The sequence below is a fragment of the Delphinus delphis genome, chromosome 7 (genome assembly GCF_949987515.2).
Source record: "Delphinus delphis chromosome 7, mDelDel1.2, whole genome shotgun sequence".
NCBI classification, from domain to species: domain Eukaryota; kingdom Metazoa; phylum Chordata; class Mammalia; order Artiodactyla; family Delphinidae; genus Delphinus; species Delphinus delphis.
The window spans coordinates 64,831,998-64,847,434 of NC_082689.1; the positions used below are offsets into that span (position 1 = coordinate 64,831,998).

The 15,437-nt window shown below is 38.5% G+C and overlaps 1 protein-coding gene across 2 annotated transcripts in view; it reads right to left on the reverse strand.

The window, feature by feature from the left end:
* XIRP2 (xin actin binding repeat containing 2) overlaps positions 1–15,437 on the reverse strand; it is a 299,799-nt gene that overhangs the window by 92,478 nt on the left and 191,884 nt on the right. For both annotated transcript variants that reach the window (XM_060015684.1, XM_060015683.1), the window contains exon 2: positions 12,088–12,241. In XM_060015684.1, coding sequence (XP_059871667.1) covers positions 12,088–12,241 — 154 coding nt within the window. The remainder of the gene's footprint in view (positions 1–12,087; positions 12,242–15,437) is intronic.

The window sequence follows — 15,437 nt, forward strand, 5'->3', positions numbered from 1 at the left end:
GGGCCATGTGGGAGTCATTGAAAAACTGCAGATGAAACCCACTTTAAGAAAGAGAAAAAACAACTCCAAACTGAGTAAACAGATCAAACATAGCAAATCCTTTTGATGTGACAAAAGGATTCTTCACTTTGGAAAGGACGTCACCCACCTCAGGATTATTTTAAATGGTGATTCACTAACAATATTTTTACTGATGAAATGTCTCCTGTGTGAATCAAAATAACATGGCTGTTTTTCAGAAGATTGTCTGGGGGCGTGAAAGAAGGTACGAACAGGGAAGGAAGCAAGTCTGGAAGCAGAAGTTGGTGTTGAGAGTCTAGGGTTCACCATGGGGTGTCCAGAGACTAAGCTGAAAACCTGTGCTCTGAGTTTCATTAGAGAGAACACATCAGTCAGAGCAGAACAAATGGTGCTGATAGCCGTCACAGGAGATGCTCTGTGACTAAATGTCTGATTTATTTATAAGCTTCCAAATGAAGCCCTTTTTTATTAAAGGAATGGTTCTGTTAATTTTAAAGCATCCTGTTACGGCATTTCATTTAACTTTGTTGACCTTAGGAATTTAGAGAATGGGTTGTTTCCTGACCTGAGAGGATTCATGTTCCCAAGACAATTAAGGTCTAGAAATGTTATAGAAAAATGCATAGCCTCACAGTAGATATTTCTGTTTCTATTATAAAACCACTGTTTTTTAGTGCATTGAGAAGGGAACACAGTTGAAACTACGTTTCTCTTAATTTTTTCACTAGGAAACACTGCACAGAAGAGACTGTCACTAGATCTCGAAGACAATCTTTTTACTATGTGGATTATTGCTGCTTACTTGCTTATTTTGCTGACACAAATTTTCTTTACATTTATCCACATATATTTTAAGAAGGATAAATTTGCGGAGACAGGGTAACAAAATGAATAACTATCGTCTGGATCCCTTCCTGTGCAAAAGGTAGACAATGAGTTTCTTGGAGAAATGACATCTACTAAAACTATAATGTCCAAAAGAGTGACTACTTGTATTTAAGTTAATTAAAGTGCAATAAAATTCACAATAAGTTGCTCAGTCTCACCAGCTACTTTTGAAGTGCTTAATTGACATTAGTGGTTATTGGCTAGTAGTGTTATCACATTGGACAGCATACATGTGAATCAATTTTGTATCACAAAAATCACTACTCTAAAATGCCTAATTTTAAACAACAAATGAGATATGTAAATAATAATCACTCACACACAAATATATATAGTGCACCTACATCAATATTGTAGAAACATTAATAATTGAAAGGATTCCACCACTTAAAGAGCAGTATAAAATTTGAAAAAACAGAACACTCAGTTTGTTTGTAAAATATGTCAGAGAAGATGAATGGCCACTATAAGAATAAAGAATGAATTTAGCTTTAATGGAGCATAATAAAAAGAGAAATACAGCAGGTAAAGGTTTATCACAAAAGGCTTGAAAAAGTGACTTTGGGGCTTCCCTGGTGGTGCAGTGGTTGAGAGTCTGCCTGCCGATGTAGGGGACGCGGGTTCGTGCCCCGGTCCGGGAAGATCCCACATGCCGCGGAGCGGCTGGGCCCGTGAGCCATGGCTGCTGAGCCTGCGCGTCCGGAGCCTGTGCTCCGCAACGGGAGAGGCCATAACAGTGAGAGGCCCGCATACGGCAAAAAAAAAAAAAAAAAAAAAAAAGTGACTTTGAATGTATGCTTTATCTGTTAGCATTTTACATGTTGATGACTTAGAAAATTAATATTAAAATTATGGTTTAGAGAATAAAAGTGAAAAGCAGGTAACTGTCATATAAAAAAATCCCAAGTAATTTAAACTTGATAAACATTACCTAATCACCTGTGATATGTGAAGCATCCCTTGGACCAGAATTTTTCAGTAGAAAAAGTAGATGTTTTACACTATGTACAGGTGGATCAAACCTAAGTAGATCAAACCATGTAAATCAGTACCTAAGGCTCTCAATATTCACTTTCTAACTTATCGGCTTTTAAATTTCTAAAAGAAATTCCACAAATCAGATTTTTTATATCCCTACAATACTTCCATCAAAACCATTTATATAAATTTGTTTTTTTCTCATACCTATCACATCATCCAGATTTGTCAAATTATGGATTTATCACGCTTGACATTTAATTTCAAATGAGCCATGTCTTCCTAGAATCTTTGGAATAATTAACTGCTAGAGTACATACCACAGAAAATGTGAATGGAATGCACTAATGTGTACACACAGTACTGTGTTTTATTTGACACCCGTAGATCAGTGAGGAAATCTTAGCAAACCTAAGAAAAGGGTGGTAAGAGCAATTAAACACAACCTGAGATGGCTCATCAAACATAGAAAGGAGTCTGGGGAAATCCCAGTGCCTTTCTGTGCTGCTCCCTGGGACCTGCAGTTGAGGAAAATGGGACTGAACTAATCCATCAGGGATCTCTCTTCCTGAGTCCTGAGATGGGACTATCAATTTACATTGATTTTACTAAATTCTAACAATGCAGGACATTAGGTAGCTACATTTTAATGATCTATCGTTAGTTTATTTTAAAAATTCTACTGTTTATGAAAGAGCTATAAATAAATAATGCCTTCAAGTATGAAATGCTTGACGCTACTTAAGCGGTTTAACTAATATGCAAGGCCATTATAGTCACTCATATAATTGTATAAACTCTGACATCTTTCAGTTATCATATTTTATTTAGTCACTTGTATTTATCTTCTTGGAAAAAATTCTCTTTGCAGCAGAACGACAACATCAATATACTCTTTGGTTGTGTAGGTTTTGTCAAGATTATGAATTAACTCTAAGTATTAAAAGGGCTTATGATCATTCCATCAGAGAGAAAAATTTTAGCCACCATGGAAGAAGTAAAAGGATCCCATAATGGGGCTTCCCTGGTGGCACAGTGGTTAAGAATCTGCCTGCCAATGCAGGGGACACAGGTTTGAGCCCTGGTCCGGGAAGATCCCACATGCCTCAGAGCAACTAAGCCCGTGTGCCACAACTACTGAGCGTGCACTCTAGAGCACATGTGCCACAATTACTGAAGACTGCATGCCTAGAGCCTGTGCTCTGCAACAAGAGAAGCCACCGCAATGAGAAGTCCGCACACCGCAACTAAGAGTAGCCCCCGCTCGCTGCAACTAGAGAAAGCCCGCACGCAGCAACAAAGACCCAACACAGCCAAAAATAAATAAATAAAATAAATACATTTATAAAAAAGAAAAAAAGGATCCTATAATAAAAGAAGTTTCTCTTTTAAAAAGCAGTGATGGACTTCTCTGGTGGCACAGTGGTTGAGAGTCCGCCTGTCGATGCAGGGGACACGGGTTCGTGCCCTGGTCCGGGAAGATCCCACATGCTGCGGAGCGGCTGGGCCCGTGAGCCATGGCCGCTGAGCCTGCACGTCCAGAGCCTGTTCTCCGCAACGGGAGAGGCCACAACAGTGACAGGCCGGCGTACCGCAAAAAAAAAAAAAAAAAAAAAAAAACCCCAGTGATGCATAGGGATTAGAGTTCTTGGGCAATGTGCAGATAAAATTAAAATGAAGTTGGTTGCTATCATCATCCTTAGTGCAATTTCCCTATAATGTTTCTTTTTTCAGTATACCTGGAAATTGAAATCTGTGATCACTCTTAAATTTGTCATATCTCTTTTAAAAAAATACATCTTTATTGGATTATAATTGCTTCACAATACCGTGTTAGTTTCTGTTGCACAACAAAGAGAATCAGACATATGCATACACATGTCCCCATATCCCCTTCCTATTGAGGCTCCCTCCCATCCTCCCTATCCCACCCCTCTAGGTCATCGCAAAGCACCGATCCCCCTTTGCTATTCTGCGGCTTCCCACCAGCCAAACTACTTTACATTCGGTAATGTATATACGCCGATGCTACTCTCACTTTGCCCCAGCTTCACTGACCCACCCCGTGCTATCAAGTCCATTCTCTGTGTCTACCTCTTTATTCCTGCCCTGCAACTAGGTTCATCAGTATCAATTTTTTTTTTTTTTTTTTTTTTTTTGTGGTATGCGGGCCTCTCACTATTGGGGCCTTTTCTGTTGCGGAGCACAGGCTCTGGACGCGCAGGCTCAGCGGCCATGGCTCACGGGCCCAGCCACTCCGCGGCATGTGGGATCTTCCCGGACCGGGGCACGAACCCGTGTCCCCTGCATTGGCAGGCGGACTCTCAACCACTGCGCCACCAGGGAAGCCCTCAATTTTGTTTTTTAAATTCCATATATATGCGTTAGCATACAGTATTGGTTTTTCCCTTTCTGACTTACTTCACTCTGTATGACAGACTCTAGGTCCATCCACCTCACTACAAATAACTCAATTCCATTTCTTTTAATGCCTCAGTAATATTCCGCTGTATATGTGTGCCACATTTTCTTTATCCATTCATCTGTCAGTGGACATTTAAGTTGCTTCCATGTCCTGGCTATTGTAAATAATGCTTCAATGAACATTGTGGTACATGACTCTTTTTGAATTATGGTTTTCTCAGGGTATATGCCCAGGAGTGGGATTGCTGGGTCATATGGTAGCTCTATTTTTATTTTTTTAAGGAACCTCCATACTGTTCTCCATAGTGTTTGTATCAATTTACATTCCCAACAGGGCAAGATGATTCCCTTTTCTCCACACCCTTTCCAGCACTTATTTTTTCTAGCTTTTTTGATATTGGCCATTCTGACCAGTATGAGGTGATACCTCATTGTAGTTTTGATTTGCATTTCCCTAATAATTAGTGATGTTGAGTATCTCTTCGTGTGCCTCTTGGCCATGTGTATGTCTTCCTTGGTGAAATGTCTATTTAGGTCTTCCACCCATTTTTTAACTGGATTGTTTGTTTATTTGATATTGAGCTCCATGAGCTGTTTGTATATTTTGGAGATTAATCCTTTGTCTGTTGTTTCATTTGCAAATATTATCTCCCATTCTGAGGGTTGTCTTTTTGTCTTGTTTATGGTTTCCTTTGTTGTTCAGAAGCTTTTAATTTTCATTAGGTCTCATTTGTTATTTTTGCTTTTATTTTTGTTACTCTAGGAGGTGGGTCAAAAAAGATCTTTTATAGTGTCTGGTCTTACATTTAAGTCTTTAATCCAGTTGGAGTTTATTTTTGTGTATCGTGTTAGGTAGTGTTCTAATTTCATTCTTTTACATGTAGCTGTCCAGTTTTCCCAGCACCATTTATTGAAGAGGCTGTCTTTTCTCCATTGTATGTTCTTGCCACCTTTGTTGTAAATTAGGTGTCCATATGTGTATGGGTTTACCACTGGGCATTCTATCCTGTACCATTGATCTATATTTCTTTTTTTGTGCCAGGACCATACTGTTTTGATTACTGTAGCTTTGTGGTATAGTTTGAAGTCAGGGAACCTGATTCCTCCAACTCTGTTTTTCTTTATCAAGATTGCTTTGGCTATTCAGGGTCTTTTGTGTTTCCATACGAATGGTAAGATTTTTTTGTTCTAATTCTGTGAAGAATGCCATTGGTAGTTTGATAGGGATTGCATTGGATCTGTAGATTGCTTTGGGTAATAGAGTCATATTCACAATATTGATTCTTCCAATCCAGGAACATGGAATATTTCTCCATCTGTTTATGTCATCTTTGATTTCTTTCATCAGTGTTCTATAGTTTTCTGAGTACAAGTTTTTTGCCTTCTTAGGCAGGTTTATTCCTAGGTATTTTATCCCTTTGTTGCAATGGTAAATGGGAGTGTTTCTTTAATTTCTCTTTCTGATTTTTCATTGTGGGTGTATAGGAATGCCAGAGATTTCTGTGCATTAATTTGGTATTCTGCAATCTTACCAAATTCATTGATTTCTAGTAGTTCTAGTAGTTTTCTGGTGGAATCTTTAGGATTTTCTATGTAAAGTATCATGTCATCTGCAAAAAGTGACAGTTTTACTTCTTCTTTTCCAATTTGTATTCCTTTTGTTTATATTTCTTCTCTGATTTCCATGGTTAGGACTTCCAAAATTATGTTGAATAAGAGTGGCAAGAGTGGACATCCTTGTCTTGTTCCTGATCTTAGAGGAAATGCTTTCAGTTTTTCACCATTGAGTATAATGCTTGCTGCAGGTTTGTCATATATGGCCTTTATTATGTTGAGGTAGGTTCCCTCTATGCCCACTTTCTGGAGAGTGTTTATCATAAATTGGTGTGGAATTTTGTCAAAAGCTTTTTCTACATCTATTGAGATGATCATATGGTTTTTATTCCTTAATTTGTTAATGTGGTGTATCACATTGATTGATTTGCGTATATTGGTGAATCCTTGTGTCCCTGGGATAAATCCCACTTGATCATGGTGTATGATTCTTTTAATGTGCTGTTGGATTTTGTTTGCTAGTATTTTGTTCAGTATTTTAGCATCTATGTTTATCAGTGATATTGGTCTAGAATTTTCTTTTTTGTGATATCTTTTTCTGGTTTTGGTATCAGGGTGGTGGTGGTTTTGTAGAATGAATTTGGGAGTGTTTCTCCCTCTGCAATTTTCTGGAAGAGTTTGAGAAGGATCGGTGTTATCTTTTCTCTAAATGTTTGATAGAATTCACCTGTGAAGCCATCTGGTCCTGGAGTTTTGTTTGTTGGAAGATTTCTAATTACAGTTTCAATATCATTACTTGAGATAGGTCTGTTTATATTTTCTAATTCTTCCTGGTTCAGTCTTGGAAAATTGTACCTTTCCAAGAATTTGTCCATTTCTTCATGGTTATCCATTTTATTGGCATATAGTTGTTTGTAGTAGTCTCTTATAATCCTTTTTATTTCTGCAGTGTCAGTTGTGATTTCTCCCTTTTCATTACTAATTTTATTGATTTGCGTCCACTCCCTTTGTTTCTTGATGAGTCTGGCTAAGAGTTTATCAATTTTGTTTACCCTCTCAAAGAACCAGCTTTTAGTTTTACTGATCTTTGCTATTGTTTTCTTCGTTTCTATTTCATTTATTTCTGCTCTGATCTTTATGATTTCTTTCCTTCTACTGACTTTGGGTTTTCTTTGTTCTTCTTTCTCGAGTTGTTTTAAGTGTAGGGTTAGATTGTTTATTTGAGATTTTTCTTGTTTCTTGAGATGAGACTGAATTGCTATAAACTTCCTTCTTAGAATTGCTTTAGCTGCATCCCATAGGTTTTGGGTAATTGTGTTTTTGCTGTCATTTGTTTCTATGTATTTTTTTAATTTCTTCTTTGATTTCTCAGTGATCTCTTCGATATTTTGTAGCACATGTTTAGCCTCCATGTATTTGTGTTTTTTTACTGTTTTTTTCCTGTAATTCATTTCCAATCTCATAGTGTTCTGGTCAGAAAAGATGCATGATACGATTTCAATTTTCTTAAATTTACCAAGGCTTGACTTGTGACCCAAGATGTGATGTATCCTGGAGAATGTTCTATGTGCACTTGAGAAGAAAGTGTATTCTGCCACTTTTGGGTGGACTGTTCTATAAATATCAATTAGATCCATCTGGTCTATTGTGTCATTTAAAGCTTGTGTTTCCGTATTTATTTTCTGTTTGGATGATCTGTCCATTGGTGTAAGTGGGGTGTTAAAGTCCCCTACTATTATTGTGTTACTGTTGATTTCTCCTTTCATTGTTGTTAGCATTTTCCTTATGTATTGATGTGCTCCTATGTTGGGTGCATAAACATTTATAATTGTTATATCTTCTCCTTGGATTGATCCTTTGATCATTATATCTTGTCCCTCCTTATCTCTTGTAATAATCTTTATTTTAAAGCCTATTTTATCTTATACGAGTATTGCTACTCCAGCATTATTCTGATTTCAATTTGCATGGAATATCTTTTTCCATCTCTTCACTTTCAGTCTGTATGTGTCCCTGGATCTGAAGTGGGTCTCTTATAGACAGCATTTATATGGGTCTTGTTTTTGTATCCATTCAACCAGTCTGTGTCTTTTGGTTGGGGCATTTAATCCATTTACATTCAAGGTTATTATCGATATGTATGTTCCTATTACCATTTTCTTAATTGTTCTGGGTTGTTTTTTTGGGTCTTTTTCTTCTCTTGTGTTTCCTGCTTAGAGAAGTTTCTTTAGCAGTTGTTGTAAAGCTGGTTTGGTGGTGCTGAATCCTGTTAGCTTTTGCTTGTCTGAAAAGCTTTTGACTTCTCCATAGAATCTGAATGAGATCGTTGCTGGTAGAGTAATCTTGGTTGTAGGTTTTTCTCTTTCATCACTTTAAGTATATCCTACCACTCCCTTCTGGCCTGCAGAGTTTCTGCTGAAAAATCAGCTGATAACCTTATGGGGATTCCTTTGTATGTTATTTTTTGTTTTTCCCTTGCTGCTTTTAATATTTTTTCTTTGAATTTAATTTTTGTTAGTTTGATTAATACATGTCTTGTTGTGTTTTTCCTAGGGTTTATCCTGTATGGGACTCTCTGTGCTTCCTGGACTTGGGTGACTATTTCCTTTCCCATGTTAGGGAAGTTTTCCACTATAATCCGTTCAAATATTTTCTCAGACCCTTTCTTTTTCTCTTCTTCTTCTGGGATCCCTACAATTCGAATGTTGGTGCATTTACTGCTGTCCCAGATGTCTCTGAGATTGTCTTCAATTCTTTTCATTCTTTTTTCTGCTCCTCGGCAGTTATTTCCACCATTTTATCTTCCAGCTCACTTATTCGTTCTTCTGCCACTGTAATTCTGTTATTGATTCCTTCTAGTGTATTTTTCATTTCTGTTATTGTGTTGTTCATCTCTGTTTGTTTGTTGTTTAGTTCTTCTAGATTCTTGTTAAACATTTCTTGTATTTTCTCAATCTGTGCTTCCATTCTATTTCTGAGATTCTGGATAATCTTTACTATCATTACTCTGAATTCTTTTTCAGGGAGATTACCTATATCCTCTTCATTTATTTGATCTTGCAGGTTTTTAACTTGCTCCTTCATCTGTGACATATTTTTTTGCCTTTTTTTTTTTTTTTTTGCAGTACGCGGACCTCTCACTGTTGTGGTCTCTCCTGCTGTGGGGCACAGGCTCCAGAGGCACAGGCTCAGCAGCCATGGCTCATGGACCCAGCCGCTCCACGGCATGTGGGATCTTCCCAGACCAGGGCACGAACCCATGTCCCCTGCATCAGCAGGCGGACTCTCAACCACTGCGCCACCAGGGAAGCCCCCTTTTTTTTTTTTTTATGTTTGGGATTGTGTTCCTATTTTACTGGTTGTTTGGCCTGAGGCTTCCAACACTGGAATTTGTAGGCTATTGGTAGAGCTAGGTCTTGGTGCTGAGATGAGGAACTCTGTGAGACCACACTCTGATGAATATTCCCTAGATTCTGAGGTTCTCTGTTAATCCAGTGTTTTGGACTCAGAGCTCCCACTGCAGGAGCTTCCACCTGACCCCAGGCTCGTGAATCAAGATCCCACAAGCCACGTGGAGCAGCAAAAAAAAAAAGAGAATAGCAAAGTAAAAAATTAAATTAGACTAAGAACTAACAGATATGGTAGAAAGAATGTAAAAATAAAAATATAGATGAATCAACAGCCAGAATGTACAACAGTACCACAGTAGTAAAAAAGAGGAGGAAGGAAAAAAAAAAGGGCACGGTTGGGGGGTAAGGGAGTGGGAGGGGGAAGGACTCAGCTGTGGAGAGTGGGGTCTAAACAAGGGCGAGGTTTGGGTGGTGGGCAGAGCCAATGCTCAGGACCCACAGGGCTGGAAAATGCCCTAGGGGATATAGGGGGTGGGGCTTAGGCTCAAGGAACAGAAGGGGCCCAGGCTTGCCCCACTCCTGGTCTCAGAGGACAGGGGACCTCACCTGGGAGCCCAGCAGGCTTCCTGGGCTCAAGTGGGCAGGGCAAACACCATCCTCACTTCTGCTCCTCCGGTCTGGGGTCTGGGAGGGCCCCTCCCGCCTGCCTCTCCCGTTCTCCCCTGGGCCTCCCTCCTATGCCCCCAAGGACCCACGTGACCTGAAGGCAGCTTTGGAGGGCAGGGGATTGGCCTGGGAGCTCAGCAGGCTCCCCAGGCTGAGTGGGCAGGGCAATCGCCCTCTCCTCTTCTCCTGCTCCTCCCACAGGGCCCCTCCCGCCTGCCTCTCCTGTTCTCCCCTCAGACTCCCTCCTATGCCCCCATAACCCACGCAGCCTGGATGGGGCTTTGGAGGGGTGGGAAGTGGATTGGGAGCTCAGCAGACTCCCCAGCCTGAGTGGGCCAGGCGATTGCCCTCCACTCCTCTCCCACGGTTCCTAGAGAGTCCCTCCCACCTGTCTCTCCTGATCTCCCTGGCCTCAAGGGTGTGGATCTTGTATGGCCTCCACTTCTCCTCCCCCTTTTGTCCCCCTACATCCTACCAATTCACTCTGGGGTTCCTCCTGTCTCCTTGGGGGTCAGAGTTGCCCGCTAGCTGCCGGCAGGCACCCTAGTTGTGGGGAGATGCTAACTCCGCATCTTCCCACACCGCCATCTTGACTCCTCCCCTCTAAGTCATATCTTGAAACTAAATTATAGCTGCCCTCCAAGACTGCCTTTTCTAAGCTTGTAAATTAAAGAGACTTTTAAGAAGCTTTGCAGGGGAACCAAAGAAAACACGGGACAGGAGAAGTAGGGTGAGATGAGAGTTGTTTATCTCATGTAACTTTGATCAGTTTGCCAACCTCATATACACCTCCCTGTGCTAAGATCTCCACAGGCCAGCATCATCAGAACATAAATCATTCCCTAAAGCTTCCCTGTTTTTGGCCTCTGCTAATCTAATTCTTTTCCATTCAGCCAAGTGCACACAAAGTTTAATCACAAGCCTAGAAATACGTGGAGTAAATTCTTCAAGACTGATACTAATCCTATTAGGATATCAATTGGGCATACCAAAACTAATTGAAAATGAAAAAGAGAGATTGAGATTCTCATTTGAAGGTATTTAGAGACCACGCTTGGCCCATCCTTAGAAAACTCCCCTTTATTCTTTCCACACCACCTCCCACTGCAAATTACATACTTAAACCAATTGGAAACAGAATGGGCTAAATCATATGTAAATCATTCTGAGGTTCAGCCTGTACTATCATAGAGTATAGCTTCTCAAACCTTAACGTGCACACGAATCATTTGAGGATCTTGTTAACATGTTGATTCTGATTCAGTAGGACTGGGGAGGGGCCCAAGGTTCTGCATTTCTAATATGCCTCCAGGTGATGCTCCTGGTCTGATTCACAGAAGACATTTTGAATAGCAAAGTTTTAGAGTATCATTTGCTTTCCAAAATTGTGACCTGTCTGTCATATTCCAAAGAATATTCCACATTGCTCATGTTGACTGGTAACTTGATGGCTGGCTATATATAAATATATATATCAAAGAATGTCCTAAAAGTTGTACTAATTATGATCTTTAACAAACATCACAAATCCTATAATATGCATTACTTGGCTAAAATGGAAAAACCCAGAATGTGACTAATCAGAAATGATAAACGATATCTGTATTTTATAATAAATTATTTATATTTTGCACTTCTGTCATAGTTGAAATTATATTGATAGTGTAATTTCTAACATATGAGCTAGTGACTTTTTAATGACATTTGTAAAACAATCAAATTTAAGAGGTTTTCCCTTAAATTATGACATTCTCATGTCACTTTTTATTCTGAATTCATTAAGCACATTAAGTTTAATTGTCTGAAAAAGAGATGCTGAAGGCATTAAATTTTTTTTGTTTTTCCATCAACAATTACTTACATTTTATCCTTTTATTTCCCATAGACAGAGAGACAAATATGTTTTCCTTTCTTTCACAAAAGGAAAAGTCAAATGACGGTCAAATGCATTGCTCCAAAAGCATAATACAGAAAATGCTTATTGTACTGATTTATACTTAATTAAAATATATTTTACTTTTAAAAATTAAAGCACATATGGTATAGAGAGAAGTATTTAAATATACCTTCCTTTTTTCCCCTGAATTGTGTTTCTTGAGCTATTCCTTCCCAATTTTTAAACAAAACTTTTTAAGGTTTTATTTATTAATCACTCATGCTGTATAATATATAATCCCAAGAAATCACATCAAAATATTATGCTGACCTTCAAAGATGTGGCTGTGACCACTTTCAGGTGACATCTTTTCAAAAGGTGTTTCCTCACCTTTCTTGTCTGAATCTTTCACAGAATCATCGGACTGGCTCCCAGGCTGACTCTTAAATGTTGGTGAATACAAATTTCTCTCAATTTCCACTTCCTGTTAGAAGACATTAAAGGGATGTGTGTTAAAGCTATCAGTGGGAAACAGATGTGGTTTTTAGGGGGTTTAGAAGGCGGGAGTGAGTGAGGGAGGAGGTTTCTATGAGTGATGCTTTCCAATATGCTTCGGGTAAAATGTTGATAACTTAGCCAAGAATGGCAAACACATATCTGACGCTTAGTTTACTTTTCTGCCACAGGTTCCACTTCTGAATTAGCTTTTCTTTCATGTGGCTTTTTTTGCTCTCATAAAAGAGAGAAAGTGGAAATAAGAGCCAAAATACAACATAATATAAGTTAATAGATGCAACTTCCTAAGGCCTGAGAAATGTCCATAAGGGATTTCAAAAAATAGCTATATATCAACATTATATGCTTAAGACAGAAGGAAATGAGTTTTTCTTTAATGTCATGCTCATCCTATGGTGATAAACTTAGTAATTACAGAGCTCCCAAACCTATTCAGCTACCATACAAAAGTACAGTTTGGCAGTTCATAGAGATTATGAAATTACTTCTTTGAGACAGTAATTCAAAATTGGAGAGAGAAAAGTTTCCCAATGGAAAAAAGTATAAAGGATATTTCGAATACAGGGAGTCTAGTGTTTCTTATTTTATAAATTAATACAATCCAATAAAACAAACCAAGTCAATCAGACTAATTATTTTGAATAAAAAATTGTGAAAAATAAGTAAATTAGCCAAGACAACTTGAGAAGCAAAGTGTATTTTTTTTTAAATCAAGTAATACATTGAAAAAGGTTTTAATAGCTACTCACAAGTTTTATATTTTTGTACATGAGGTGGTATTTTCTAAACAACAACCATTCAGACAAAGATGTGATAAATTGCTCTTCACTTTTGTTACAATTTAAATACACTGGCATGAATGAGTCAAGTTTGAGAGACAGCTAAAAACTCTAAAACATTTCTTAGAGTAGGTATATTTCCTGTATCTATGATATGGTTAGAAAGGCAATGCTTTCAGATAAATAACGTCTTAACTTCTTAGCATGTTTATGTTTTCTAATTTTCACACACAGAATATATATATATATATATATATATATATATATACAGATACTACATACATAATATATATACTACATACATACAATATATAATTAGAAAATATTGGCATGTGTTTAATCATCTCATCTTTAAATCTCCCCCCCACCCCCAGTATATGATATATACTATCTTCACTGTGAATGTTTAACTGGAACTAAAAACATTTACAGGAGTAAAACAAAGGAAAAGAAGTTTCCATTTTTTTCAAGGCATTGCCTTTAACATTTGTGTTTCCAACTATTAGCAAAAACCCAAAGGTTCATAACAGCAGTTTGCTTTATGTTGTCAAGACACAGTGTCAGACAAGCCACGGCATGTGGCATGAGCTCCTGAGCTAGTGGATGAGCACAGAATTCCCAACTCAGTTCAGTCTGGTGTCCTCTCCCACTGTCACATGAAGTGACTCTATGAAATGGATGCGATATGTTTATTTGCTCTTGTTTCAGCAATTTAATCCAACTCCTAGCACTGGCAAAAATAAACTAAGTTAAATAAAGAAAAAATCAAGATGCCTCAAAAAGTAGTGATTCTTGTTCAGAAAATTTTTGTTTTGACAAAGGGCGGAATGCTGAACATGGTCCACGAATTTGATAGATAATGTGAAAGTATCGTCTCTCTGTTTCATATAGAAACATGAAATGTGATTTGGTAAAGTCATTTAAGCAAATTTCAGGCAGTGATGACACTAACTTATGCTATATTGATATTCTCAACTCCGAATTCACAACTATCAAAAGTACCTCACATATTGAGGCAGTAAGGGGCCCCGCAGACAACCCACAAACGAAAATAGTAGACCCATTTCTACTCTTTGATCATCAGATCCAAGTCAGTCTGTGGCAAGTTCCTTAGCACCCTGGCAAGTGGTAAGAAGGGGACTGTGTAGAAAAGAACTTCTTAGATAAGGTTGCATTGAGCTATCTCTAATCAAAGCAATGATCTGCTTTAAAATCTTTTAATCTGTTTTATGCACTGTGCTTCTACAAAAGATTTACTCTGAGTGAAAATCTACAGGCTTAAACAAATGCACCCAACACCACTTTAGAGGGGAAAAACACCACAGCTTTTGATTATGAGAAGCTTGGATTCAAGCCTTCCCTTCTCTACTTATTAGCTGCGTGACTTTCTTCAGGTCACTTGATACATCTGGGACTAAGTTTTCTCGTATGTTATAGGAAGAGATTTAGTCACTGAACATCTAACCTCCAACAATCAACCATTAGTAGTGCAATTTCATTTGAAATTAAATAAAACATAATAAAGGATTATAATTCATCTGTTGTAGGTTCCAGTCTAGTAAGGGAGACAAAGCGTAGTAAAGCACATAAATAAATGTAAGTATGCAACTATGTACAGATTACGAAGGAGAGATACGTACACTCTGAGCACCTCAGATAGAGGAATTAACCTAGTGAGGAAAGTCATAAAAAGCCACCCTGGGGAAAAGATCTTCAGCTGATATTTGAAGGATAAATATCCTACTTTGGCAAAATCTACTCTAGAGGTAGGCTGAGCTTTTCACGCTGCAGACCTGATTCTGTCATGTGTGCAGATGTACACACTCACACACACACACGAATTGCTAAAAATTCTTCAGTAACTCCTCACTCAGCTAAGATCATAATAGTTTGTATGTCCCTTCACCGGCACCACTGACATTTTGAACCAGATAATTCTTTCTTGTGAGGGGCCTATTCTGTACATTGTAGGATGTTTAGCAGCCTTCCTCCTTTTTGCCCGCTAGATGCTAGTAACGCTGCCCCCTAGCCGTGACCATTAAGGTGTGTTCAAACATTGTCAAATCTCCGGTGGGGAGCAAAGTCACACTTGGTTGAGAGCCACTGCTCAAGAGCTGGATGGACTGGAGGAAGGTCAATATATACATGAGAAGATCAATTATGAGAGTATGGTAGTGCTCCAGGCAAGCAACGACAAAGAGTGGTGATGGAAATAAAGAGAAGTGAACTAAGTTGAAAGCTATTTAGGATGTAAAACTGACAAGACTAGATAATGGGTTGAATCTGAGGTTTGAGAAAGACAGAGAATTTCATTTTTCTTTCTGGCGTACACAGCTAACTGAGTCGTGGTATGATTAAATAATGTCAGAGTACCAGAAGAAGCCT